Source organism: Mobula birostris, chromosome 20 (assembly GCF_030028105.1).
Source record: "Mobula birostris isolate sMobBir1 chromosome 20, sMobBir1.hap1, whole genome shotgun sequence".
NCBI lineage: Eukaryota > Metazoa > Chordata > Chondrichthyes > Myliobatiformes > Myliobatidae > Mobula > Mobula birostris.
In genome coordinates this window covers 61425947-61453891 of record NC_092389.1, presented here as the reverse complement: position 1 = coordinate 61453891, position 27945 = coordinate 61425947, and the positions used below count along the sequence as shown (strand labels likewise).

The 27945-nt window shown below is 43.5% G+C and overlaps 1 protein-coding gene across 1 annotated transcript; it reads left to right on the top strand.

Annotated features, from left to right (window-relative positions):
* LOC140185026 (zinc-binding protein A33-like) lies at positions 1-23155 on the top strand. The gene is made up of 4 exons (XM_072238251.1): positions 1-416; positions 1639-1872; positions 19514-19643; positions 22547-23155. Exons 1-4 carry the CDS (start codon positions 6-8, stop codon positions 23077-23079), a joined length of 1308 nt encoding a protein of 435 aa, XP_072094352.1. The 5' UTR covers positions 1-5; the 3' UTR covers positions 23080-23155.
* Positions 23156-27945: the final 4790 nt, after the last annotated feature.

Sequence of the window (27945 nt, the reverse complement as noted above, 5' to 3'; positions counted from 1 at the left end):
TTAACATGTCTTCGAAAGGTCCGGTCCAGAGTTTGAGCGAGGAGGCAATTTGTCCCATCTGCCTGGATTTCTTCACCGATCCGGTATCAGCGGAGTGTGGACACAACTTCTGTCGCTCTTGTATCACCCGGTGTTGGGAAAGTGAGGAGAGAAACTCCTGCCCGGAATGTAGAGAGGTGTTTGCTGACGGCACCCTCAGGGTAAATCGGGCTTTAGCAAATCTGGCTGAAAAAGCTCGAAATATAAACCTGAATCGGAAAGGGAAGGAAAGTAAACTTCACTGCGAGGAACATGAGGAAGAACTGAAGCTGTTTTGTGAAACGGACAAGACATTGACCTGTTTGATCTGTGCAGTTACGCAGGTTCACAGGGAGCACCGCTTCATGCCGATTAAAGAAGCTGTTACACTCTACAAGGTAAAAGTAATCCGAATTTGATATTCACCCCATCCTCCCTTGTCCTGTCCAACTAGCCTCCATAAACAACACATCATTCCCCCACCTTTCGCCATCTCCAGTCTGATTCTACCATGAAGCACATCTTTCCCTCTCACTCCCACTCCCACCCTCCACCACTACAACTCTCGGCTCTCTATAGGGATCGGTCTCTACGTAATTCCCTTATCCACTCGCTGCTCCCCACTGATCTCCTTCCTGACACCGATATCTGGAAGCGGGACAAGTGCTAAACCTGACTCCTGCACCTCCTCCCTCGTCACCATTCACGGCCACAAACAGCCCCAAATCCCCCCGTTTCCTCCATGGTCTTTTGTCCTCTCGTATTAGATACCTTCTTCTTCAGCTCTTTGCCTCTTCCACATGTCCCCTCTCAGCTTCTCACTTCATCACCCTCCCCCACGTCCCCCCTCACGTTGTCTCACCCGTCACCTGTCAGCTGGTTCTCATCCCCAACCTTTTTATTCTGGCTTCAGCCCCATTCCTTCCCAGTCTTAATGAAGGGTCTCATCCCGAAACACCGACTGTTTATTTTCCCTGCGTAGATGCTGCCTGACTCACTGAGTTCCTCCAGCATTTTGTGCGATAATCGTGTTTGATCACTTGTTTCTATTGTTGTTGTTGTTGTTGTTGTTGTTGTCTCAATTTCCTTTGCACTCTGACTTCCAGGATCAGCTAAAATCTTCCTTAGACTCTCTCACAAAAAAGAAATCAGACTTCCAGGAAAAGGAGCAGCAACAGAAAGAGAAGATTTCCAGAGTTCGGGTGAGGATTCCTGAGCGGAAGTTCTGATATTACTGTTTAGTTTTGCTCCCATTAATGCAGAATAGCCGAGTATTGCAGCTCCAGTGACCTGGGTTCAATCCTGGCCTCTGGTGCTGTCTGTGTGGAGTTTGCATGTTCTCCCTGTGACCCCGACAGTTTCAGACACATCCCAAGGACATGCTGGATGAATGGTTAATTACAATTAACCCTGTGAAGGTGGAGGAGGGTGTATGTGAATCAGATGGGAGTTACTGGGTCATTGAGGGATAATAGGTTTCAGGAAAACGTGAGGGAATGAGGTTGACGGGAATGCTCTCAGAACTAGCATGGTCTTCAATGGACCGAATTGCCACCTTAATGTCATAAGCAAATACAACACAGCAATACAGTAAATTAATCTTCACCTTTCATTTGACAGGTTCAGTCACACAGCGTTCAGACCCACATCGCATCCCAGTTTGCTGAACTGCGCCAGATTATCACTGAGAAAGAGCAGAGCTTACTTAGGGATCTCAGGAAAGAAGAGGCGAGGATTCTGAATCCAATGAAGAAAAACCTTCGAGAGATTCAAGAGAATATAAGGTTTATTCAGAGGGAAATTTCAAAGTTAAATGAGCAGATGGATCAAAAAAACGGTGTGATATTTCTCAAGGTGAGGGATTATATTTTAATTTGTTTCCATCAAAGAGCACTAAATGAACGGTGGTATATTTGAAATAAACACAGTGGAGCGGCCAATTCTTTTTTTTTGTAATTTATTTTTTTATTGAAGTTGATCATCAAACAAATATTTCCGTAAGATGTATTTCAGATACTGTACATATAGTTGTTACAAATCTCCACATTATATTTATCTGAGGTATACACTTATAGAAAGAAGAGGAAAGAAAGAACAATCAAACGGAGAAAACTATGTACAGAGTAGGGAATGATTTTTTTTTACAGCATATTCATTGACTTGTGAGAATAAAATAAGGCCTATGAGGTGTTATGTAGTTAAACTATTTTTCCCAGTATGAATTGAATTGTTCCAACTTATGATTAACAGATGCTGTTATCTTCTCCTTTTTGTAAACGTCCATTGTAATTTCCATCCATACATTTAAAGTAGGGCTGTCCTGTGATAACCATTTCCTGGTAAGGGTCTTTTTTAGCAGCCACTAGCAGTATATTCATTAAATATTTATCTCTTTTCAACCATTCTTGAGGTATATACCCAAAATATATGGTCTTACTTTCTAAGGGTACTTCACATTTAAAGATGTCTTGTAGGGCATTGTGTATCCCACTCCAATAGTCTTTGATAACAGGGCATTCCCAGAAAATATGATAATGGTTTACATTTTGATTTCCACAATTTCTCCAGCAAACAGGGAGGTTACTAGCATAATGAGATTTCTGAGAGGGTGTAATACAATATTGTATCAAGTTTTTCCACCCAAACTCCCTCCATTTCTGTGAACTGGTACACTTCCATTGATACCTCAGTATATTCATTTTAATTCTGAGACCAATTAAAGGAATTAGGATCCATCTTGTTATATCTTCCTTAATTTTGTAATATATAGGCTGATAGTTGCATTCTGATAATTTTGCCAAATCTTTTGGCATAATTATGCCCAAATATTTGACAGACTCTGTTTGCCATGCTCAAGGATATGTACTTTCAATTTCTCTTGGTGGGCTGTAGTTATATGAAAGTAGTTGGGTTTTATCTGTGTTGATCTTGTATCCTAATAATTGGCCATATTGTTCAATGGATTGCATCAATTTAGGTAAAGAGTATGTTGGTTCCCCTAGATAGATCAAAATGTCATCCGCGTAACAGGCCAATTTCTGCTCTGTCCCTTTAATAGTAATTCCCGTGATATCTTCATTTTGTCTGATGTATTGAGCTAATGGTTCCAGATATAATGCGAAGAGTAGTGGTGACCATGCACAACCCTATCTCGTGCCCCTTTCTAGGGTAAATCTATTAGATAAATATCCATTGATTTTAATCCTAGCAGTAGGGTTGTCATGTTGTACCTGTATAGTTTTAATGATTGTGTCACGTAGACCAAATCTATGTAAAACTCTGTGAAGAAAATTCCAGTTAACTGAATCAAATGCCTTTTCAGCTTCAATTTCATTTTTTTTATGTGATCCATAATGTGAAGTGTCCCTCAAATATTGTCTTGTGTTTGGCGTTGTTGTATAAAACCTCTCTGATCATTATGTATCAGTGTGGGTAGAAACGCTTCTAATTGTTTGGCCATGATGGAGGTAAATCTACATCAAAAACAGATATTGGTCTAAATGACCCACATTCCATTTTATCCTTGCCTTCTTTCGGTATAGCTGAGATTATCGCCTCCTTCCAGCTGGCTGGCATTTGTACCTTCCTTAGAGTCCTGTTCAGTATGGGGAGTAAGACACGAATTAACTCATTTCTAAATTCCTTATACCACTTTGAGGTATATCTATCTGATCCTGGTGACTTTCTTAATTTAAGCCTACCAATTGCATTTTTTAGTTCAGCTTCAATTATGTCAGCAGTTGTCGTTCTATTTTGTTCTTTGCTTAAAGTGGGCAACTCTAAAGAATTCAGGAAGGTGTCAATTTGGGTTATGCTTCCCCCTGGAACTTTAAAATATAGCATTTTGTGAAACATTTCAAAAGCTTCTTGAATTTCACTTAGCTTATTTTTTATCACTTGTGTTCTTGGATCCCTAATTCTATGAATTATATTTTCTGCTATCTTTTTTTCAGTTTTCACGCCAGTATTATCATAGATTAAGATCGACTTTCATAGTGTCTCTGTTTCAGAAACATTTTTTTTCTAATTTCTTGTGTAGCCAAACTAATAATTTCATTCCTAATTTTAAAAATTTCCTCTACTGTATCCTGTGCCAAACTCAATTCGTGTTTTTTTTCTAGTTCCTTCAGCTTATTTTGTAATTCCTCTAAAGTTTTATTCCTTTCTTTTTTCTTATATGAAGATATTGCTATAATTTTCCCTCTTAAGACAGCCTTCAGAGTATCTGATAGAATGGGAGGTGAAACCTTTCCATTGTCATTGAATTCTGAGTAAAGACCAATTTCTTTTTTAATTTGTTCCTTAAAATCGGGATCATTGAGTAAACTTGAATTTAGTTTCCAAAAAGTTCTTTTAGGTTGCAGGTCAAAATCAACAGTTAAATATATAGATACATAGTCACTTACATCTATTGTCCCAATTCCATAGGTGATTATTTTATCTTTTTCTTTTCCAATTGTTATGAAATAGTCTTTTCTTGTATTTTCCCCTTCTGTCAGGGAAAAGATCCCTCCATATATCAATTAGACCAACATCCTCAACAAGAGTATTAACTTTCTTATGTAAGGACTTTGTTTCATTAGTGATGTATTGAAAGAGTCTAACTATGGTTGCAATTGTAAGTTTAAGTCTCCCCCACATATCAAGAGACGTTCTGTTTCCGTTACCATAATATTAGTAACTTTCTGGAAGAAACTAAAATCACTTCCAGGGGTTGTGTATATATTCAATAAAGTAAGTGGATTTCCATCTATGTCCCCCCTTACCAGAATATATCTGCCCTCCTTATCTCCCATTTCGAATACTTTTTGACAATTTAGCTCGCTTGAGATGAGAATATAAACTCCTTTTCTGATTTATATGCAGAGAAAAACAAATTAGCAAAGCCCATTCTCTTTAAATTCCCATGCTGATTATCACTTAAGTGAGTTTCCTGTAAATATACTACATGGGCTTCTTTTTTTTTCATTTTTTGATAGAATTTTGCTGCGTTTGATTAGATTTAACAGCCCATTGACATTAAAAGAAATGAATTTTACTTTGTCCATAGCCATGTGTATGTATCTGTTAGTATATCATTGAAAGTTTCAGAATATAACTTAATCGATCTACTCCTTGAACAAATAAGATCCAAGAAACGGGAATAATAAAAAAAAAGGTAATGAAGGTGTGATTCCCAGGCTGGGGTCTAGATGACCCTGGGTTGAGCTAGAAGAAATGTCTAGCCGTGGGGGATAGGCCCTCCTACCTGTGATTTGAGGCCCCCGCTGCAGTACCTATAAAAGTAAGTAAAAACATCTATTTTCGTTACACAGAAATAATTTCCCTGTGTAATCATCCCACGTATATATTGTCATTTAGGTGGGGAAAATGAGTAAATGAATGAATAAAAAAAAATTGAGTAATATAAAATTCACATTATAATACATATATCTTGAGATGGGTATATCACCGTCTATTTTTGCTTCCATTTAGTTTATCAGCACTTTCAAAGTTAGCTGAACCATATGGCTCTTTTGGAGGAGGTGAGGGCTGTCTTCGGAGAACTCACAGTCTCTTCCTAATATTGTTCTCTTGTCCTTCTCCTGTCCCCTGCTTTCTCGGTTCTCTTACTATTTCCCAAGCAGATCGGGATAACTGCTCAGCCAGCCTTTCCCTTGGTTTGACCATGCTAGCAGGCAGCCCTCTGTTCTTCATGTCTGTAGTCGCCTCTTCCACCGTCTGATGTAGTTGTATCCCTCCTTCGTAAAACACCCTCAGTTTAGCAGGGTACGGGGTTTGGAATTTAATCTTTTCTTGCTTTAATATTCATTTTGCTTCGGAATATTCCTTCTGCTTCTGTAGGACCACCGGGGGATAATCTTGATCAAAGTACATTAATTTCCCGTTCGAAAATCTCCTCTTCTTAGAATCTTCATAGAATCTCCGCCTTGCTCTTGAATCGAAGGAATCTAAGTACTATTGAAGGCGGCTTACTTCAAGGCCGCGGGAGCAGCGCACAATGCGCCCTCTCAATTTCAATTGCCATAGTCGGCGGAATCTCCAGTGCTTCCCTCAGCAACTTTTCTACAAACTCCATCATCGACAATCCCTCCGCTCCTTTGGGAACATTATAAATCTTGATATTTTTCCTGATATTCTTCCCTCCTGGTCAAACAATTTACTTTCCTGTTGATTTAATATTTTTATCGTCTTTCTTAGTATCCATCGCACGTTTTGTACGCGATCTTTTACCATCTCAATTCATGTCTTTGCCATCACTATTTTCTGAGTGACATTGGCGAGCTCTGACTTTATATCATTTAGTTGCTGTTTCATATGTTTATGGACTTCCCTTATCTCTTCCAGAAACTTTCTCATATTTGCCGCATCGCCTGAACGAGGCCCAGCGTCAGCTTTGCCACCACACGCACGTGTAGGAGAGCTGCTCGTGATACCTCTCTCTTCCATAGGCTCCACAGTGACGCTTTTTTTTAAATCTCCATTCTTTTTCCCCCTTCTTGCTCTCCTTATCAATTCAGATATTTTCAAAAGATCTTATATTTGATGGATTAACGGGGCAAAATATGCATTTTTCCGGAGGAGCTATTGATTTAAGCTGCCATTGTGGACGATGACGTCACTGGATCCCATAGCGGCCAATTCTAACAAATCATTTGCCACGGCTGGCCATCTCGCACAGATTGTTATACTTGTATGACGCGCCTGCCAATCACTACAATAATGAAATTCCAAAATGTCGAAGATATATATTCGATCCTTTATCAGCAACATACAACCTTGAGATGATGAAAGTTAAGCATAATTAATTGTAAATTAAGCTGCAATGAAACGGTCAACAAATGATATGACATACGTTTCAAAATATTGAAGATAAGTGTTCGATTCTTTGTCAGCAACATACAACCCAGAAGCAATGAAACTTAAGGTGTAATTCATCATAAATTAAGCTGCAATGAAGCAGTCAAGAAAACTAAAGAAATTACTGGAATTAAGAAAATCTCCTCTACAGGATGCATAAGATCAGCAGACGGATCCGTACTAACAGATCCAGATAAAGTATGTGAGAGGTGGATTCAGTATATACAGCAGCTTTTTGAAGATAATAGAGGGGAACCCCCAGATATTAAACATCCTAATTCTGGCCCACCTATTACCAAAGAAGAAATAACTAAAGCAATGAAAAGCAGGAAACCTGGTAAAGCCAGTGGACTTGATGACATTTCAGTGGAAATGATACAAGCCCTAAAAGATCTGGGCATAGATTTCCTTTTTGAACTGTTTAATGGCATATGCTCTGGTGTATTGCCTGATGATCTCTTGAAATCAGTATTTATAACTCTGCCAAAAATTCCTGGAAATATTGACTGCGAAAATTATAGAACAATCAGTATTATGATTCACATATTAAAGATTTTGTTGATAATTGTTCTGAGTCGAATTAAAAACAGGTTAAGGCCAGAAACTTCAAAACTGCAATATGGGTTTATTGAGGATAGAGGAACGAGGAACACAATTTTCATACTATAAATGCTTTCAGAAAGGGCAATTGAATATCAAAATAATGTCTTTTTATGTTTTATTGAATTCATTAAAGCATTTGACAAAGTGAAACAAGAAAACTTATTTCAAATTCTCACTAAACTAAACATTGACAGAAGGGACCAATAACTGCTTCTAAATTTATATTGCAATCAAACAGCGGAGGTAAAAATTGATGATAGTATAAGCAGTTGGACTAAAATTCAAAGAGGAGTTCGACAGGGATGAGTTGCCTCACAGGAATTATTTAATATTTATAGTGAAGTGATTCTCAGAGAAATAGAAGACCTAGATGGGATAAAAATTGGAGGTGTTACATCAACAATATACTGTAAGGAAACAATCCCACCCTAATAGTAAGTGCTGCAGAAGACCTATAAATCCTCCTAGAGAAAGTAATACAAACAAGTGTAGATTTTGGTCTAACCATCAATTGTAAAAAAATCAAATGTATGGTAATATCAAAACAGCAGTATACTCCCAACAGCCAATTGCACATCGGTAACCAAAAGATTGAACATAAGACTAGCTTTAATTACCTTGGTAATTTAGAATACTGTGTGCAGTTTTGGGCCCCCTATCTTAGAAGAGATGTACTGATTTTGGAGAGAGTTCAGAGAAGATGTACGAGGATGATTCCTGGAATGCAGGGGCTAACATATGAGGAGTGTTTGTCGGCTCTTGGACGGTATTCATTAGATAATAGAAGAATGAGAGGGGATCTCATAGAGACATTTTGAATGTTGAAAGGGTTGGACCAAATAGATGTGGAAAGGTTGTTTCTCTTGATGGGTGAGTGCAGGACAAGAGGCCACAGTCTTAGAATTAAAGGGTACCCATTTAAAACAGAGATGAGGAGAATTTTTTTTTTTGCCAGAGGGTCGTGGATTTATGGAATTCGTTGTCACATACAGCTGTGGAGGCCCGATCATTGAGGGTGTTTAAGGAGGAGATTGATAGGTATCTAATTAGTCAGGGTATCAAGGGATATGGGGAAAAAGCCGGAAATTGGAACTAGATGGGAGAATAGTTTAGCTCATGGTGGAGTGGCGGAGCAGACTCGATGGGCTGAATGGCCTACTTCTGCTCCTTTGCCTTGTGATCTTGTGAATACATAACTTTTTCGCTTTGCTATTTCCACGCCCCACTCACGTGACTAGTTGCCTTCATTACTACGCAACACAGAATACAACGCAGACAGAAAACAGATGCGTTGCTTCTACACACAACGTTTACAAATGGCAGCAAACTGTCTTTACCAGACAACTGCTGCAACAATTCAGGGTTGTTTTTGTCCCAAAACTGGACTTCCACAGCTTCTGTACATACCAGGACAGAATACAATCTTCTCTGAAGTGCTGATTCTGCACTTAATTAACAATTTAAATACCCTCTAAAACTCCCATTAACACCCAGTTCCAGTCACACGCTGTGAGTTTGTCTGGTGCGGTGGTTGTGAGGGTCTCTCTGTCAATTAATAAGAGCAAGAATGTAGCACACACATCAATCTACCCTCTCTGTATGGTTTCCGTCAGATTAGGGAAACTTTTACTGTTTCTTTGCATTTTCAGATAAGTTTCACATGGGATTATATCCCATTCTCCATCATAAAGAGGCCAATTGGTCCATTTTCTCCTATCAATTTCCCTGCTTCACAATCCTCCTCCCACTTGCTCACTTCTCCCAGCTGCAGTGCCACGAACTACATAGTCCCTCACGTGTTTCTTCAGCTTCCCCATTGAATTCAATCTCTGCTGTTCCTCTTCAACCAGTTCTGTGGCAGTGAGTTCCACATCCTCTTCACAAATTTATTAAAAATCCAACCGACATTTCGTCTCCCCATAAACAGTGGTACCTTCTCCACCAGCACACAATCAAATCCATCACTGATCTTAAATTCTCCCACCTGATCACCCTGACTTCGTATCCAGATGAAAATGCACAGTCTGTCCTGTCTTTCCCATAAGTTTCATCCTCTTAGCAATGCTCTAACTTTCAGAAATGTTCCCTGTAATTTACCTCGTGCTTCTTTATTGTTTGTGTGTGCAAGTGACTGCGGGAGTGGGAATTTCCAACATCTTGTAATGATTTGGATGAAATTCAGGATGTAGACAGTAAGTTCAAGTCTCATCAGATTTGTGTTTTATCTATTTCAGGAGGAAGCTCGTCGGAACAAAAGGTAGGACATGCTCTTTAACAAAACCCTGTATGGATTTGTAAAATAGTTCAGAATTCCAGGTTTCACCAGTAGTTTAATATTTACAGGATTAATGACGGTGTCCAGGAATTGTCAGTGACAGATGGAAAACTACTTGTTGAAAAATTCTATCACCCCTATTTGTTGAACACCGTGCTGACAGAAACACTTGATTGCATTAATCGAGGTAAAACTTACGAAGGTTAATTTCTCCTTGTTTCTGAGACACACATAATTAAGTTCTAATCTGAAGCCAAATTTGGCTGTAATAATGGACTGAAGGGGAACTGAAGTTTATTTCACATCAACCCCACCGACTGTCACATGGTCAGCTGCAGAATTCAGACCCCTGAACACACCAGCACAGGGTCACAATACAACCAATACACGGGACTGGCAGATGAACCACTGTGGCCTGATCCAAGGCACACTGCACTAACACACCAAGCTAAGCATTTGAATCCTACCACAGGAGCTGGGAAATTAATACTGACTTGATGATATTGCAGGGAACAAAAGCGGGTTTCAGTGTGGTAACTGGGATTATCAGAAAAATACACAAGTCCTTCGTGCGCTGTGAGTGCAGACTCTGATTGACGCAGGTCTCCCTCCTTCTGGATTGGCAACTCTCACTGTTGTTAAAGGGAGAAGATAGGAGTGGTGGTGATAGGGGATTCAATAGACGGAAGAACAGACAAGACTATCTGTGGACTGTTATGTTGCCTCCCAGGTGCCAGGGTCAGGGACAACTCGGATCGTGTCCACAGTATTTCAGAGAGGGAGGGAAACAAACAGATATGTTGGTACATTTTGGGACCAATTACAAAGGAAGTAAAAGCAAAGAGGTGCTGAAAATAGAGTTTGGAGAGCTTGGCACGAAGCTCAGAGCAGTACGTCCAGGGTTGTAATTTCTGGATTGCTGCCTGTGCACGTACTGGTGAGGGTGGAAACGGGGTAATTCGGCAGAGTAAAGTCCAGCGCAGAAGCTGGTGCAGGAGGCAGTGCTTCGGGTTCTTGCAGCATTGGGATCTCCTGTGATGGACGTATCACCGACTGAAAAGGGATGGGTTGCACCTGGACCAGAGGGAGGAAAATATTTTCACAGAGAGGTTTGATAGAGCTGTTGGGGAGGGCTTAACACATTTGGGGTGTTGGGAACTGGAGTGACGGGATAGAACTGATGATAAAAGAGCAAAGATAGTGTGCAGTCAGATTGTCAGATAGGGTGGACAGATACGAGGACAAAATTGCAGCCATCAGGGTGAGTATCAGTGCAGTAGTGTTACATCTCAATGCATGGAGTATAAGAAATAAGGTGGATGATCTTGTTGCTCTTTTACAGATTGTCAGGTGTGATGTTGTGGCTGAAGGATGGTTGTAGTTGGGAGATGAATCTCCGGGTTTGCACAATGTATCGGTGGTATAGGATGGTCGGCAGACAGGATTGAATGGCTCTGCTGGTAAATCAGTAGAAACATGAGATGTGGGATCGGAAAAATCCCTATGGGTTTAGTTAAGAAACAGCAAAGATAGAAGTACACACGAGGAAATCTGCAGATGCTGGAATTTGAAGCAACACACAGAGAAGTTGCTGGTGAACGCAGCAGGCCAGGCAGCATCTCTAGGAAGAGGTACAGTTGACGTTTCGGGCCGAGACCCTTCGTCAGGACTAACTGAAAGAAGAGCGAGTAAGAGATATGAAAGTGGGAGGGGGAGGGGGAGATCCAAAATGATAGAAGACAGGAGGGGGAGGGATGGAGCCAAGAGCTGGAAGGTTAATTGGCAAAAGGGAGATGAAAGGATCATGGGATGGGAAGCCCAGGGCAAAAAAAAGGTGGAGGGGTGAAGCCCAGAGGATGGGTAAGGAGTATAGTGAGAGGGCCAGAGGGAGAAAAAGGAGAGAGAGGAAAAAGAATATATATATGTAATAAATAACGGATGGGTACGAGGGGGAGGAGGGGCATTAACGCAAGTTAGAGAAGTCAATGTTCATGCCATCATCTTGCCCATCCTCTGGGCTTCACCCCTCCCCCTTTCTTTCTCCCTGGGCCTCCGGTCCCATGATCTTTTCATATCCCTTTTGCCAATCAACTTTCCAGCTCTTGGCTCCATCCCTCCCCCTCCTGTCTTCTCCTATCATTTCGGATCTCCCCCTTCCCGTCCCACTTTCATATCTCTTACAAGCTCTTCTTTCAGTTAGTCGTGACGAAGGGTCTCTGCCCGAAACGTTGACTGTACCTCTTCCTAGAGATGCTGCCTGGCCTGCTGCGTTCACCAGCAACTTTGAAAGATAAAAGTATCCTGATAGCAGTCATATACAGGCCTCCCAACAGTAGCTGGGAAGTGGGCCACAGATCACAACTGGAAATAGAAAAGGCTGATGAAAGGGACAATGTTTTGTTAGTCATGTGATATTTCAACATGCAGATCAATTGGGAAAACCCGATTTGTAATGAATCTCTGGAGACTGAATTTGTTCAATGCTTTCTGATGGCTTTTCGAGCAGTTTGAGCAGTTTGTCGTTGAACCTACTAGGGGAACAACTCTGCTGGATTGGAGGTTATGTATTGAACCGGAGGTGCTAAGAGAGCTTAAGGGGAAAAAAAAAACAACTTTGGGAGGCAGTGCTCACAACACGTCTGAGTTCAACTTGAAATTTGATAAGGAGAAAGTAAAGTCTGACGTTGCAGTATTTTACAGGAGTAGAAGAAATTACAGAGGTATGAGAGAGGAGTTGGACAAAGTAAATTGGAAGGAGATGCTGGCAGGAATGACAGCAGAGCAGGAATGGTGTCAGTTTCTTTGAAAATGAGGAATGTGATGGATAGATGTATTCCATAGATAAATAAATACTCAAATGCCAAAATAGGAAGACAAGCAAAAGAATGGCATAGAACAAAGCAAAAAATAGTAGGAAGACAGAGAGTTGGAAAGATTTTTAACACCTGCAGAGAGCGAGGAACTGAAAGAATGATTGGGAAGGGAAAAATGAAATAAGACATTGAACTAAATTGACTTTATCTTACACCCTTCAAATTCACGAGGAGTAAAAATCTTTACGTGACATCTCTGTCGAAATGTGCAATGTGAAATTTATAGTAACATACGACAAATAATATGTACAACATGCTAGTCAATATAACATAGCAATACAGTTGTCTCAGCACGAGTTAATCAGTCTGATGGCCTGGTGGAAGAAGCTGTCCAGGAGCCTGTTGGTTCTGGCTTTTATGCTGCGGTACTGTTTTCAGGATGGTAGCAACTGGTACAGTTTGTGGTTGGGGTGACTTGGGTCTCCAATGATCCTTCGGGCCCTTCTAACAAACCTGTCTTTGTAAAACAAGCTAGCAAACAAAATCAAATTGTTTTTTAAGTATTGTAAAAAAATAAAATAGAGATGAATGTGGATATAGGACCGCTAGAAAATGAGGCCGGATACATAATAACGGGGCACAAAGAGATGGCAGATGAACTATATGAGAATTTTGCATCAGTCTTCACTGTGGAAGACACTGGCACTGTGCCAGGTGCTGAAGAGTGCGAGGGAAGAGAAGTGAGTGCAGTTACTGTTAGAAGGGAGAAGGTGCTCAAAAAGTTGAAAGGCCTAAAGGTACATAAGTCACCCGGACCAGATGAACTGCGCCCTCGTGTTCTGAAAGAGGTAACCGTAGACATTACGGAGGCAAAAGCAATGATCTTTCAAAAATTATTCGACCGTGGCATGGTTCCAGAGGATTGGAAAATTGCAAATGTCACTCAACTCTTTAACGTAGGACGAAGGCAGCAAAAAGGAAATTATAGACCAGTTAGCCTCACCTCTGTGGTTGGGAAGACATTAGTGTCAATTGTTAAGGAAGAGGTCATGGAATACGTGGTGACACTGGACAAGATAGGATAAGTCAGCATGGCTTCCTTAAGGGAATATCTTGCCTGACAACCTGTTGGAATTCTTTGAGGAGATTACAAGTAGTTTAGATAAAGGGGATGTAGTGGACGTTGTATATTTGGAATCTCGGAAGGCCTTTGACAAGGTGGCACACATGAGGCTGCTTACCAAGTTAAGAAGCCACGGTATTACAGAAAAGTTATTGGCATGGTTGAAACATCACCTGATTGGTAGGAAGCAGCGAATGAGAATACAAGGACACTTTTTTGGTTGGCTGCCAGTGACGAGTAGTGTTCCACAGGGGTCAGTATTAGGACTGCTTCTTTTTATGCTATATGGACCTCAATGATTTAGCTGATGGTATAGGTGGCTTTGTCGCTAAGTTTGCAGATGATATGAAGATTGATGCAGGAGCCGGTAGTGTTGACCAGACTGGTAGGCTGCACAAGGACTTGGATGAGGAGAATGGGCAAGTGGCAAATGATATACAATGTTGGAAAATGCATTGTCATGCAGTTTGGTAGTGGACATAATATGCAGTTTATTTTATATGGGGAGAAAATCCAAAAATATGAGATGCAAATGGACTTGGGAGTCCTTCTACAGAACACCCGAAAGGTTAGCTTGCAGGTAGAGTCAGTGGCGAGGAAGGCAAAGGAAATGTTAGCATTCAGTTCAAGGGGTTTAGAATACAAAATCAGGGATGTGATGCTGAGGCTTTATAAGGCACGGATGAGGCCTCACCTTGAGTATTGTGAACAGTTTTGGGCCCCTCATCTGAGAAAAGATGTGGTGGCATCGTAGAGGGTCCAGAGGAAGTTCACATGGGTGATTCCGGGAATGAAAGGGTTATCATACGTGGAACGTTGGAATGCTCTGTGCTGTACTGACTGGAATTTAGAAAGACGAAGGGGGATCTCATTGAAACCTGTGAAATGTTGAAAGGCCAAGACAGAGTAGATGTGGAAAGGATGTTTCCCGTGGTGGGGGAGTGTAGGACAAGAGGGCAGATCCTCAAGATAGAGGGGTGTCCATTTAAAAACAGAGATGCAGAGGAATTCCTTCAGCCCGAGGGTGGTGAATTTGCAGAACTTGATACCACAGGCAGCTGTGGAGGCCAGGTTGTCCTTCATGTTTAACGTTCAGCTTGTTAGGTTCTAGATTAACACGGCATCAAGGGTTACGGTGAGAAGGCCAGGGAGTACGGCTGAGGAGGGGAAAAAGAATTAGCCATGATTGAATGGCGGAGCAGACTCGATGGGCCAAATAGCCTAATTCTGCTCGTATGTCTTATGGTCTTATGGTTATCAGACCACTGCATTGAAGCATTGTGAGACCGAGTCCGGACACGCCGATCAGCATTGACGTTGGTCAAGATTTCATCACAGGCACAAATTCCCATTTTGGAATGAAATCAACCGTCCTTACCCAGTCTGTCTGTTCTGTGGCACTGAGCTGCCCTCTGTCACATCAACAGTTCACAGACAGACTCCAGGGTGAGATTCCTCAGGACGACGATCTAGGAAGGACTTTGGCAGATGTTGAACCCACGGCCCACTTCATCCGTCTGCAATACAAAGATGTCTCCTTGAACAGGTCCCATTTGTGTGTGTTTGTCCAATACCCCTCGGACCATTTCCTATCTGTGTACCTGTCTAACTTTTTAAAAAAGAATAGTTCAATTATCTGTTTATCTGTTTCAACAGTTTCTGCTGACAGCAAATTCCAAGTATTCACCTCTTATGGGGTAACTGTGAGAAAGTTACCCCATAGATCCCCCTCACCTTAAATCTGAGCTTTCCGGTTCTCCACTCCCATGTTCTGGGAAAAATACTCCTACTTTATCTAAGCCCTTATAAACTTATTTACCTCGATAAGGGGTCAACCCTCAACATCCTACACTCCAGGGAAATAGCCCCAGCTTATCCACGCTCTCTTTTTTAAACCAAGCCGCACAGTCCTGGTAACATCCTCCTGAAGCTTCCTGTCCAGTGTAATGACATCCTCCCCATATTAGGGGAACCAGAAAGGCAGACAATACCCCCAGTGTGGTTTATCAGTGACAGAGGCCTGGCTTAAGTTCATGTGGACAGTGTCGAATAGGCTGATGAATACAGGACTGAAGGTGTTATATTTGAATGCTCCAGTATACGGAATAAGGTAGATGATGTTGTAGCACAGGTAGAGATTGGCAGGTACAACGTTGTTGGCATCACTGAGTTGTGGTAGAAAGGAGATTCTGGCTTGAAGCCCAACATTCAAGGACTCACCTTGTATTCAATGGACACAAGGTAGGCAGAGAGGCTGGGGAGGGTCTGTTGGTAAAAAAAATGAAATGAAAGACAGAGGAGACATAGGATTGGAAAATGTAGAATTATTGTGGGTTGAATTAAGAAACTTCAAGGGTAAAAAGAACTTGATGAGTACGGGCATCCAAACACTAGCAAGGATAGAAATGGGAGTCAAATTACACTGTAGATAGACAAAAAGGGCAAGGTGATGATAGGAATGGGGGATTTCAACATGCAGGTAGATTGGGAAAATCCTGTTGGTGCTGCCTCCCAAGAGAGGGAATTTGTAGAATTCCCCCAAGATGGCTTTTTAGTACAACCTGCAGTTGAGCCAAATGGGAGAAAGGCAATGAAAGGCAAGGCTGGAGTGGGATTTGTATAATGTAAAGGTATGATTTGGGCGGTTAAGGTGAAAGAACCTTTAGGAAGCAGTGATCATAAAATGATAGAATTCACTCCAGAGTTTGAGGGGGAGATAAATTCAGATGTATCAGTATTAGAGAGGAGTAAAGATAATTGCAGAGGATTGAGAGAGTAGCTAGCCAATGTAGATTGAAAGGTGGCATGAGCAGGGATGATAGCAGAACAGCAAAGACTGAAGTTCCAGGGGCAATTCAGATAGATGAATCCCAAACATGAAGTAGTATTATATAAGGGAAGTCAAAGACAGCATAAAAGCTAAAGACAGGGCATAGAATAGAACAAAATTAGCAGGACTTTGGAGTATCGAGAAGACTTTGATAATCAACACAAAGCAATATCAAAGCCAGAAGGAGAGAAAATGAGATATGAGGGAAACCTTACCAACCATACTCGGATGTCACAAAACTGTAAGGAGTAAAAGAGAGATGAGAGTGGATATTGGACCCCTAGAAAATGACACCAGAGAGGAGAAATGTGAAATTAAGACATGGCAGAGGTACTTATTTAGTATTTTGTGTCATTCCTCACTGTGGAAGATACCAGCTGAATGTCAGAAATGTGAGAGTGTCCGGGGACAGAAATGAGTGTTGTTGCTGTTACTAAGGAGAAAGTGCGTGGGAAGATTGAAGGTCTGAAGGTACCTGGACCAGATGGACTACAGCCCAGTGTTTGGAAAGAGTTGACTGAGGAGAATATGGGGGCATTAAGAATGATCTTTCAAGAATCACTGGATACTTGGTCATTCAGGACGACTGGAAATTGCAAAGGCCACTTCACTCTTTATGAAGGGAGAGCCGCTGGGGAAAGTAAATTATAGGAGTGTTAGTCTGGAGGTGGGGTGCTTGGGAAGATGTTGGAGTCCAGTATTAAGGATGAGCTTTTGGGTACATGGAGGCCCATAATAAAATAGGGCAAGTAGAGCATGCCTTCCCTGAAAGGGAAATCTTGCCTGACAAATCTGTTGGAATTCTTCGAGGAACACAAAGCCAATGTAGAAAAACAAATGATTTGGATGAAGGAATTGCTGCCTTTGTGGCCAAGCTTGCAGATGATATGAAGACAGGTGAAGGGACAAGTAGTGCTGTATAAGCTCAGAATCGGGACATAGCTAGATGAGGAAACTGGGCAAAGATTATCCAGTAGGGACAATGTCCCACATGGCAGATTAGTTCGGAAATTCAGACGCCACGTATACATGGAGAGGTAGTAAATTAGATTAGACATTGGTTCAATGGAAGAAGCCAGAGAGTGGTAGTGGAGGATTGCTTCTCTGAGTGGAGGCCTGTGACTAGTGGTGTGCCACAGGGATCTGTAAAAATGTAAACAAAGAATTTAAAAAGAATCATAAGAAAGAAATTAGAAAAGCTAAAAGAAGATACGAGTTTGCTTCGACAAGTAAAGAGAAAATAAATCCAAAGGGTTTCTACAGTTATATTAATAGCAAAAGGATAGTGAGGGATAAAATTGGTCCCATGGAGAATCAGAGTGGACAGCTATGTGTGGAACCAAAAGAGATGGCGGAGATTTTAAACAGTTTCTTTTCTTCGGTATTCACTAAGGTGAAGGATATTGAATTGTGTAAGGTAAGGGAAACAGGTAGGGAAACTATGATGATTAAAGAAGAGGAAATACTGGCGCCTTTAAGGAATATACAAGTTGATAAGTCTCCGGGTCCTGATAGGATAATCCCTAGGACCTTGAGGGAAGTAAGGGTAGAAATAGAAGGGGCTCTGACAGAAATATTTCAAATGTCATTAGAAACAGGGATGGTGCCAGAGGATTGGCATATTGCTCACATTGTTTCACTGTTTAAAAAGGGTTCTAAGATTAAACCTAGCAATTATCGGCCTGTGAATTTGACGTCAGTGGTGGGTAAATTGATGGAAAGTATTCTTAGAGATGGTATATATAATTATCTGGATAAGCCTGATGGTTGAGGGGTGATAACTGTCCCTGAACCTGGTGGTGTGGTTCCTGAGGCTCCTGTACCTCCTTCCTGATGGTTGAGGGGGTAATAATTGTCCCTGAACCAGGTGGTGTGGGTCCTGAGACTCCTGTACCCCCTTCCTGATGATTGAGGGGTAATAACTGTCCCTGAACCTGGTGGTGTGGTTCCTGAGGCTCCTGTACCTCCTTCCTGATGGTTGAGGGGTAATAACTGTCCCTGAACCTGGTGGTGTGGGACCTGAGGCTCCTGTACCTCCTTCCTGATGGCTGAGGGGTAATAACTGTCCCTGAACCTGGTGGTGTGGGACCTGAGGCTCCTGTACCTCCTTCCTGATGGTTGAGGGGTAGTAACTGTTCCTGAACCTGGTGGTGTGGGTCCTGAGGTTCCCGTACCTCCTTCCTGATGGTTGAGGGGAAATAACTGTTCCCGAACCTGGTGGTGTGGGTCCTGAGGTTCCTGTACCTCCTTCCTGATGGTTGAGGGGAAATAACTGTTCCCGAACCTGGTGGTGTGGGTCCTGAGGCTCCTGTACCTCCTTCCTGATGGTTGAGGGGTAATAACTGTTGCTGAAGCTGGTGGTGTGGGTCCTGAGGCTCCTGTACCTCCTTCCTGATGGTTGAGGGGTAATAACTGTCCCTGAACCTGGTGGTGTGGGTCCTGAGGCTCCTGTACCTCCTTCCTGATGGCAGCAGTGAGAAGAGAGCGTGTCCTGGGTGGTGGGGGTTCCTGATGACGGATGCTTCTTTCCTGCGATGGCGTTTCATGTAGATGTGCTCAATGGTGGGGAGGGCTTCACCCGTGGTGGACTGGGCCGTATCCACTACTTTCTGTTGGATTTTCTGTTTAAGAGCGTTGGTGTTTTCCATACCAGGCTGTGGTACATGCAGTCAGTCAATACACCCTCCACCACACATCCATGGAAGTTTATCAAAGTTTTAGATGTCACGCCGAACCTTTGGCAAACTCCGAGGGGAAGAGGTCCTTTTGGGCCTCGGGCCTGATACGTCATATCTTTATTCCTGTCCATAGATGCCGCCCGACCTGCTGAATCCCTCCAGCATTTTGCGTGTGTTACTCTGAAAAAATAACTAGAAGCCGTGTAAAGATGTAGGAAAAAGTGAGACGGCGCTCCTGGTCCATCCGGAGATCTGATGGTGAAGGGGCGGAAACTGTTGGTAAATCGCGGTGCGTGTCTCCGGTCTCCCGAGCCTCCTCGCTGGTGGTGGTACCGAGACGTGGGCCGGTCCCGGGTGCGGATGCCGGACAGGAACGGATGCAGCCTTCTGATAGCATCGCCTTTCGAAGACGTCCTCGGTGCTGGGGAGACCTGTGCCCATGGTGGAGCTGGACGTGTTTACAGCTTTCTCTGATCCTGTGCGCCAGACAATGATGCCACCAGTCCGACGTCTCTTCACGGCGCATCCACTTAAATTTGCTGGGGTCCTCGGTGACGTGTCAAATTTGCTTAAATTCATAATGAAGTAGCCGGCTGCCATGTCTTCATCATAATTGCCTCAATATCTTGGGCCCAGATTAGATCTTCAGGGATGTTCACACACCTAGGGATTTCAAACTGCTCAGCCTTTCCTCAGTGGCTCGACGAGGACTGGTGTCTGTTCCCCCTCCCTGAAGTTACCTGCCCTCAAGTTTACCTGGTCCATTTCCAACACCTCCCTCCCCTTTCTAGATCTTCCTGTCTCTGTCTCTGGAGACAGCTTATCCACTGATGTCTACTATAAGCCTACTGACTCTCACAGCTATCTGGACTATTCCTCTTCTCACCCTGTCTCTTGCAAAAACGCCATCCCCTTCTCGCAATTCCTCCGTCTCCGCCGCACCTGCTCTCAGGATGAGGCTTTTCATTCCAGGACGAGGGAGATGTCTTCCTGTTTTAAAGAAAGGGGCTTCCCTTCCTCCACCATCAACTCTGCTCTTAAACGCATCTCCCCCATTTCACGCACATCTGCCCTCACTCCATCCTCCCGCCACCCCACTAGGAATAGGGTTCCCCTTGTCCTCACCTACCACTCCATCAGCTTCCGGGTCCAACATATAATTCTCCGTAACTTCCGCCACCTCCAACGGGATCCAACCACTAAGCACATCTTTACCTCCCCCACTCTTTCTGCTTTCCGCAGGGATCTCACCCTACGCGACTCCCTTGTCCATTCGTCACTCCTATCCCTTCCCATCCATCTCCCTCCCGGTACTTATCCTTGTAAAGCAGAACAAGTGCTACACCTGCCCTTACACTTCCTCCCTAACCACCATTCAGGGCCCCAGACAGTCCTTCCAGGTGAGGCGACACTTCCCCTGTGAGTCTGCTGGTGTGATATACTGCGTCCGGTGCTCCCGATGTGGCCTTCTATATATTGGCGAGATCCGACGCAGACTGGGAGACCATTTTACTGAACACCTACGGTCTGTCCGCCAGAGAAAGCAGGATCTCCCAATGGCCACACATTTTAATTCCACGTTCCATTCCCATTCTGATATGTCTATCCATGGCCTCCTCTACTGTCAAGATGAAGCCACACCTTATATTCCATCTGGGTAACCTCCAACCTAATGGCATGAACATTCATTTCTCTAACTTCAATTAATGCCCCTCCTCCCCTTACCCCATCCCTGCTTTCTTTATTTAATTATTTATTTATTTATTTATTTTTTTCCCTTTTTTCCCTTCTCTCTCTGTCCCTCTCACAATAACACCTTGCCTGCTCTCCATCTTCCTCTGGTGCTCCCCTCCCCCTTCCTTTCTCGATAAGGTTCCCGTCCCACGATCCTCTCCCTTCTTCATCTCTGTATCCCCTTTTGCCAATCAAATGTCCAGCTCTTGGCTCCATCCCTTCCCTTCCTGTCTTCTCCTATCATTTTGGATCTCCCCTCCCCCTGCCACTTTCAAATCTCTTACTAGCTCTTCTTTCAGTTAGTCCTGACGAAGAATCTCGGCCTGAAACGTCGACTGTACTTATTCCTGTAGATGCTGCCTGGCCTGCTGCGTTCACCAGCATTTTGTGTGTGAGTTGCTCGGCTCCCATTATCACCTTCTTTACTGTTTCGAACCTTCACACTCCCTCACTTCACATTCACAAATGAATGTTAACATTGAATGAAGTGCCTGTTCCTGTGCTGTACTGTTCTATGTTCTCTGTTCCCTGTTCAGAAGAATGAGAGGAGATCTCAGGGAAACAAAAAATTATTTCAGGAGTCAACAGGCAGAATAGAGTGAGGATGTTTCCTCTGTGTGATGTGTCAAGGTTCAGGGGTTACTGTCTCTTTGGGATTTTCTGCACGGCATGGGCGGGAGTGGGCTAACAGACATTCAGTGCATTTAAAATCACAGAGCCATCGTCGTACAGCATCGAAATGTGCCCTTCGACCCATCACCTTCGTGCTGACCTATTTACCCATCTACATCATTCCATTGGCCGGCATTAGGTCAGTCTCCTTCTGTGCCTTGCCTATTGAAGTGTCTGTCCAAGTGTCTCTTAAACCAGAGGACTGGAGGCCTGTTCCTGGAGAGGACGGTGCTGTTTGTCATTCATATTAATGATTTGGGTGAGGATGTGGCTGACGTAGTTGGTGGGTCTGTGGGTGACAATAAAATACATGGTATAGTGGACAGGGAAGAGGGTAATCTCTGTTTAGACCGGGCAATTGATCAACTGTAGAGATGGGTACAATTGCAATGTTTTAATATTCATCTTGGCAGGTACATGGATAAGAAAGATGGAGAGGAATGGGACAAATGGGACTAGTTCATTAAAGCAATTGGTCGGCACGAACAAGTTGGGCCGAAGAACCGCTGTGACGGCTGTTTAAATCCATTCACCCTCCCCCTTCCCATCTTAATCCACCCCTTTGCCGCACTTGTTTCTGCTGTCTATCTCCCTTATTCATTACTATTTTGGGGGTGGATCTCGACCTGAAATGTAGACTGTTAATCGCTCTCCACATATGCTGCCTGACCCGCTCGGTTCCTCCAGCAATTTGTGTCTGTTTGATCGGGAAATCTCTGCTCTCCGTCCCGCAGAAAACAATAGTTTTCCATCCATTTCCGCTAGGTCAAATCACAGGAAAGGTTCGTGTCGGCCACCCAACCTCGCCTGAGGTCCAGTGGCCTTTCCACCGGTCCCGGAGCGGCATTGCACGAATCTCCCCCTGATCCCTGGGGCCGCGCTGCCCGAGTCTCCCCCTGATCCCCGGACACTCTCTAATTCTCTGCTTCTCCCCCCCAGTCTCTGTCACCCTGGATGCTGAAACGGCGAATCCATGGCTCGAGGTGTCTGAGGATCGGAAGAGTGTGAGATTCACCGGGACCCGGAGGGATCTCCCTGACACCGGGAAGAGATTCACATTCTGGGCTTGTGGGCTGGCATCGGAGGGATTCACATCGGGGAGACATTACTGGGAGGTGGATGTGGCGGGGAATCGGGGCTGGGGTCTGGGAGTCGCCGCAGAGTCCGTGGAGAGGAAGGGAGGGGTCAGACTGAGTCCAGAGACCGGATTCTGGGTCATCGGGTGGTTTTATGACGTGATGAAGGTTCTCACCTCCCCTGAGTCCCGTCTCCCTGCCGGTCCCATCCCCGGGAGGGTGGGAGTTTATCTCAGTTACGAGTCCGGGACAGTTTCATTTTACAACGCGGAGACCAAGTCCCATCTCCACACCTTCACTGGGAATAAATTCACGGGGAAACGTTATCCTTTCTTCATGACTTGGGATGGAAACCGGTGGCTGAGAATCTACTCTGGTTCCGCTCCCGGTCTGTAAACGGATCGGGTCCCGGGACCGGCGTCAGGAGTAAAGTCCCTGTAAATATAAATGTGCGGAGAGTGAAATAAACACGAGATGACAATTATCGATCCGTTCATTTGAACTCATCCACCGCATCTTGCAACAGAACAGAAACACCGTGTATTCAGCAGCAGCCGCGGGCGGCGGGTCCTGAGCTCCCCCGGGTCCTAAAGTCCACCCGCACTGGGACAGGTTAAATGGGACAGGTGGGGGTGGTGCTGACTGGGAGAGGGGGGTCAGGGTGAATCTTGGTCAGACCATAACACACAGGAGCAGAATTAGGCCGTTCAGCCCATCGACTCCGCTCTGCCATTCCATCACGGTTGATCCCGGATCCCACTCAACCCCATAACCCTGCCTTCTCACTATATCCTTTGATGGCCTGATCGATCAGGAAATGATCAACTTCCGCCTTAAATATACCCACAGAATTGGCCTCCACCATGGTCTGTGGCAAAGCATTCCACAGGTTTACGACTCTGCCTGAAAATACCCCTCCTTAAACGGCTTTTTAATTTGCTCTTATTTGGATTTTAAAAACATCCCAATAATCCAACCCCACTCACCTTTGCTTCCTTATATGCCATTTCAACAGATCTTACGGTGTCCTTAACTTCCCTTGTCAGCTTTGGATGCCTACACCTGTCATTTGAGAACTTCGTCTGTGGGACATGTCTATCCAGCTGCTTGTGAACTATTCCCAGATGCTTCAGCCACCTCTGCTCACCGTCATCCCACCAGTATCCTCCTCCAATTCACCTGGGCAAGTTCCTCTCTCATGCCTCTGTAATTCCCTTTATTCTATTGCAAGACTGGTATACGTGACGTAGGCTTCTCCCTCTCAAATTTCAGTAAGAATTCAATTGTACTATGATCACTGCTTCCTAAGGGTTCTTTTACTTTAATTTCCCGAATAAGGTCAGGATTATTACACAAAACCCAATCTGAGATGGACTTTCCCCAAGCAGGCCCCAACACAAGTTGATCTAAAAAGCCGCCTCGTAGGCATTCAAGAAATACCCTCTTTTGAGATTTGATACCAACCTGATTTTCCCAATCCCGTTGCATATCGATGTCTCCCAAAACAATTCTGACATTACCATTATTACATGTCTTTTCCAGCTCCTGATTGTGAATTAACTTAAAGTCACTCCCATAAATTAATAAAGTTTTATCTGAAAACTACGAGCAGACCCCCCCAAAGATTTGTACTGAGACTGCAATTGATTTTTCAGCCTTATATGCTTCACACCGAAATAGTATGTGTGTAACAGTTTCATAATTACAAAATGTACACGACACAGAATGGAGTTTTCAATTAGATACAAGGTATAATTAACCATCATGTGGGCATTTCTAAGTCGTGTCAATATAATTCCATCCCTTTTCGTTTTAAGCCCTTCTTCTATAATCCCAATTGGTTTATGTATTCTGTAAAGGTGTCTGTCCTTATGACCATTATCCTACAAGTCTTGCCATAAGCCCCTAATTCTTAACATGACCAACCCCTCAGCTTCTGATTTGCGAAGTGGAAAGTCTATATCCACAGTTGAACTTTTAACAGCTTTTGTTGCTAAACAGTCAACCCCATTATTTCCCTCACCAGTGCGATGTGCAGGGCCCATAAGGTGCAGACATATAAACCGAACTTTGTACATGAAATACTGCTTGATGAGTTTCCAACAGTCAATCTGACACACTGATGGAATGACCTGTTTTAAGGCTCATCAAACACTGAACAAACTTGTCAAGGACTAATTTCCTCCACCCACTGTAAGCCTAAAATGATGGGAAACAATTCTGCTTCATATACCGATAAATAGCTGGTAAGTCATTTTTTTTTTAATCATTATGGTACCTGCAATTCAGACACACAGAAAAAAGAAAACAGCCACATTAACATTCCCAGTTAAATTATGTTTCAATCCATCTGTAGAAATGGTTACTGTATGATAGTAACTGTCATTAATAAACTCATGAACCAACAGACTCTCCAGCAGAACCGAATCCAATCGTGTAACCTAAAATCAGCTAAAACCATTGGAAGAAATAAGGTGGGATTACCGATAAAGATGCAGTGGGACATATAGAACATAGAATAGTACAGCACAGTACAGGCCCTTCGGCCCACAATGTTGTGCCGACCCTCAAACCCTGCCTCCCTTATAAGCCCCCACCTTAAATTACTCCATATACCTGTCTAGTAGTCTCTTAAATTTCACTAGTGTATCTGTCTCCACCACTGACTCAGGCAGTGCAGTCCACACACCAACCACTCTCTGAGTAAAAAACCTTCCTCTAATATCCCCCTTGAACTTCCCACCCCTTACCTTAAAGTCATGTCCTCTTGTATTGAGCAGTGGTGCCCTGGGGAAGAGGCGCTGGCTATCCACTCTATCTATTCCTCTTATTATTTTGTACACCTCTATCATGTCTCCTCTCATCCTCCTTCTCTCCAAACAGTAAAGCCCTCGCCACCTTAATCACTGATCATAATGCATACTCTGTAAACCAGGCAGCATCCTGGTAAAATCTCCTCTGTACCCTTTCCAATGCTTCCATATCCTTCCTATAGTGAGGCGACCAGAACTGGACACAGTACTCCAAGTGTGCCCTAACCAGAGTTTTATAGAGCTGCATCATTACATCGCGACTCTTAAACTCTATCCCTCGACTTATGAAAGCTAACACCCCATAAACCTTCTTAACTACCCTATCCACCTGTGAGGCAACTTTCAGGGATCTGTGGACATGTACCCCCAGATCCCTCTGCTCCTCCACACTACCAAGTATCCTGCCATTTACTTTGTACTCTGCCTTGGAGTTTGTCCTTCCAAAGTGTACCACCTCACACTTCTCAGGGTTGAACTCCATCTGCCACTTCTCAGCCCACTTCTGCATCCTACCAATGTCTCTCTGAAATCTTTGACAATCCTCTACACTATCTACAACACCACTAACCTTTGTGTCGTCTGCAAACTTGCCAACCCACCCTTCTTCCCCAACATCCTGGTCGTTCATAAAAGTCACGAAAAGTAGAGGTCCCAGAACAGATCCTTGTGGGACACAACTAGTCACAATCCTCCAATCTGAATGTACTTCCTCCACCACCACCCTCTGCCTTCTGCAGGCAAGGCAATTCTGAATCCACCTGGCCAAACCTCCCTGGATCCCATGTCTTCTGACTTTCTGAATAAGCCCACTGTGTGGAACCTTGTCAAATGCCTTACAAAAATCCATATAAATCACATCCACTGCACTACCCTCATCTGTATGCCTGGTCACCTCCTCAAAGAACACTATCAGGCTTGTTAGACACGATCTGCCCTTCACAAAGCCATGCTTACTGTCCCTGATCAGACCATGATTCTCTAAATGCCCAGAGATCCTATCTCTAAGAATCTTTTCCAACAGCTTTCCCACCACAGACATAAGGCTCACTGGTCTATAATTACCCGGACTATCCCTACTACCTTTTTTGAACAAGGGGACAACATTCGCCTCCCTCCAATCTTCCGGTATCATTCCCATGGGCAACGAGGACATAACGATTCTAGGCAGAGTCTCAGCAATCTCTTCTCTCGCCTCGTGGAGCAGCCTGGGGAATATTCCGTCAGGCCCCGAGGGCTTATCAGTCCTAATATATTTTAACAACTCCAACACCTCCTCTCCCTTAATATCAACGTGCTCCAGAACATCAACCTAACTCATATTGTCCTCACCATCATCAAGTTCTCTCTCATTGGTGAATAACGAAGAGAAGTATTCATTGAGGACCTCGCTCAGTTCCACAGCCTTCAGGCACATCTTCCCACCTTTATCTCTAATCGGTCCTACCTTCACTCCTGTCATCCTTTTGTTCTTCACATAAATGAAGAATAAATGAAGAATGCCTTGGGGTTTACTCTGCCTTTACTCTACTCACCAAGGCCTTTTGTAGCATCCAATACACCCATATTCCCAGCGTGATAAGAACCCTGCCACCTAAACAAAGTCAAGATGCGAACTACTCCATCTAGCGCCCCAAGAGAGTCATTAGCTGAAAGGCATAAGCTGAAGGCAGGGAAGCCGCTAATGGAAATGGAAAGAAAGAAAGAATGTGTTTTTGAACGGCCTAAACAGTCTCAACTTACTTTGGAGGTTATCTCGAAGCTCCTGGATGATACATTCGATAACAGGTTTGCTACTTTGTAAGTATTGTTAAAGGAGATCGAAGGTAGATTGGCAGTACTTATGCAGGAGAGCGAAAAACAACAATGGCAAATTTCTGAACCCTTTGAAGCTGGGAGACAGAGATCGGAGACTGGATCTATTGCGAAAGAAGTTAACTTCCACTTCTCAAAAACACTATAAAGTCAAGACTATTGACTCGGAGAGTCGTAGTCGGAGACAGAATTTGTGAATAATAGGATTCAGTGAAGACGTCGAGAGCGGTGACCTTACTAAATTTTTTTCTCAACTTTTAATGGAGGTGTTCACTTCTGATGTTTTTTTTTATTCTCCCCCTATACTCGATCGCGCTCACCGGTCTTTAATAGCTACACCCCCTGAGGAGTTGAAACCCCGACCTGCGATACTCCGATTTCACTATCTGCATACTAAGGAGCATTTAATTCGAATTTCTCGTCGGACAGGGGTTGTTGAACATAGAAATCTCAAGTTTCGTCTGGTTAAAGGCTACAGTCCAGAGGTAATGCAAGAAGGATCGCTTTTTTTTAAACCGGTGATGTCCGAGTCATATCAAAGAAATTCCCGACCAGCTCGCCTAAGGGTTGTTCGCGTAAATGTTTTAACTCCGTGGAAGAAGGATATCAGTTTCTTGAGGATCAAGATTCAAGCTCA

Coding starts and splice junctions, on each gene's coding strand:
- LOC140185026 (XM_072238251.1), top strand. CDS start 6: ATGTCTTCGAAAGGTCCGGTCCAGAGTTTGAGCGAGGAGGCAATTTGT. Junction 1,873..19,513: donor ACGGTGTGATATTTCTCAAG/GTGAGGGATTAT, acceptor CGGTCTCCCGAG/CCTCCTCGCTGGTGGTGGTA. Junction 19,644..22,546: donor TGGGGAGACCTGTGCCCATG/GTGGAGCTGGAC, acceptor TCTCCCCCCCAG/TCTCTGTCACCCTGGATGCT.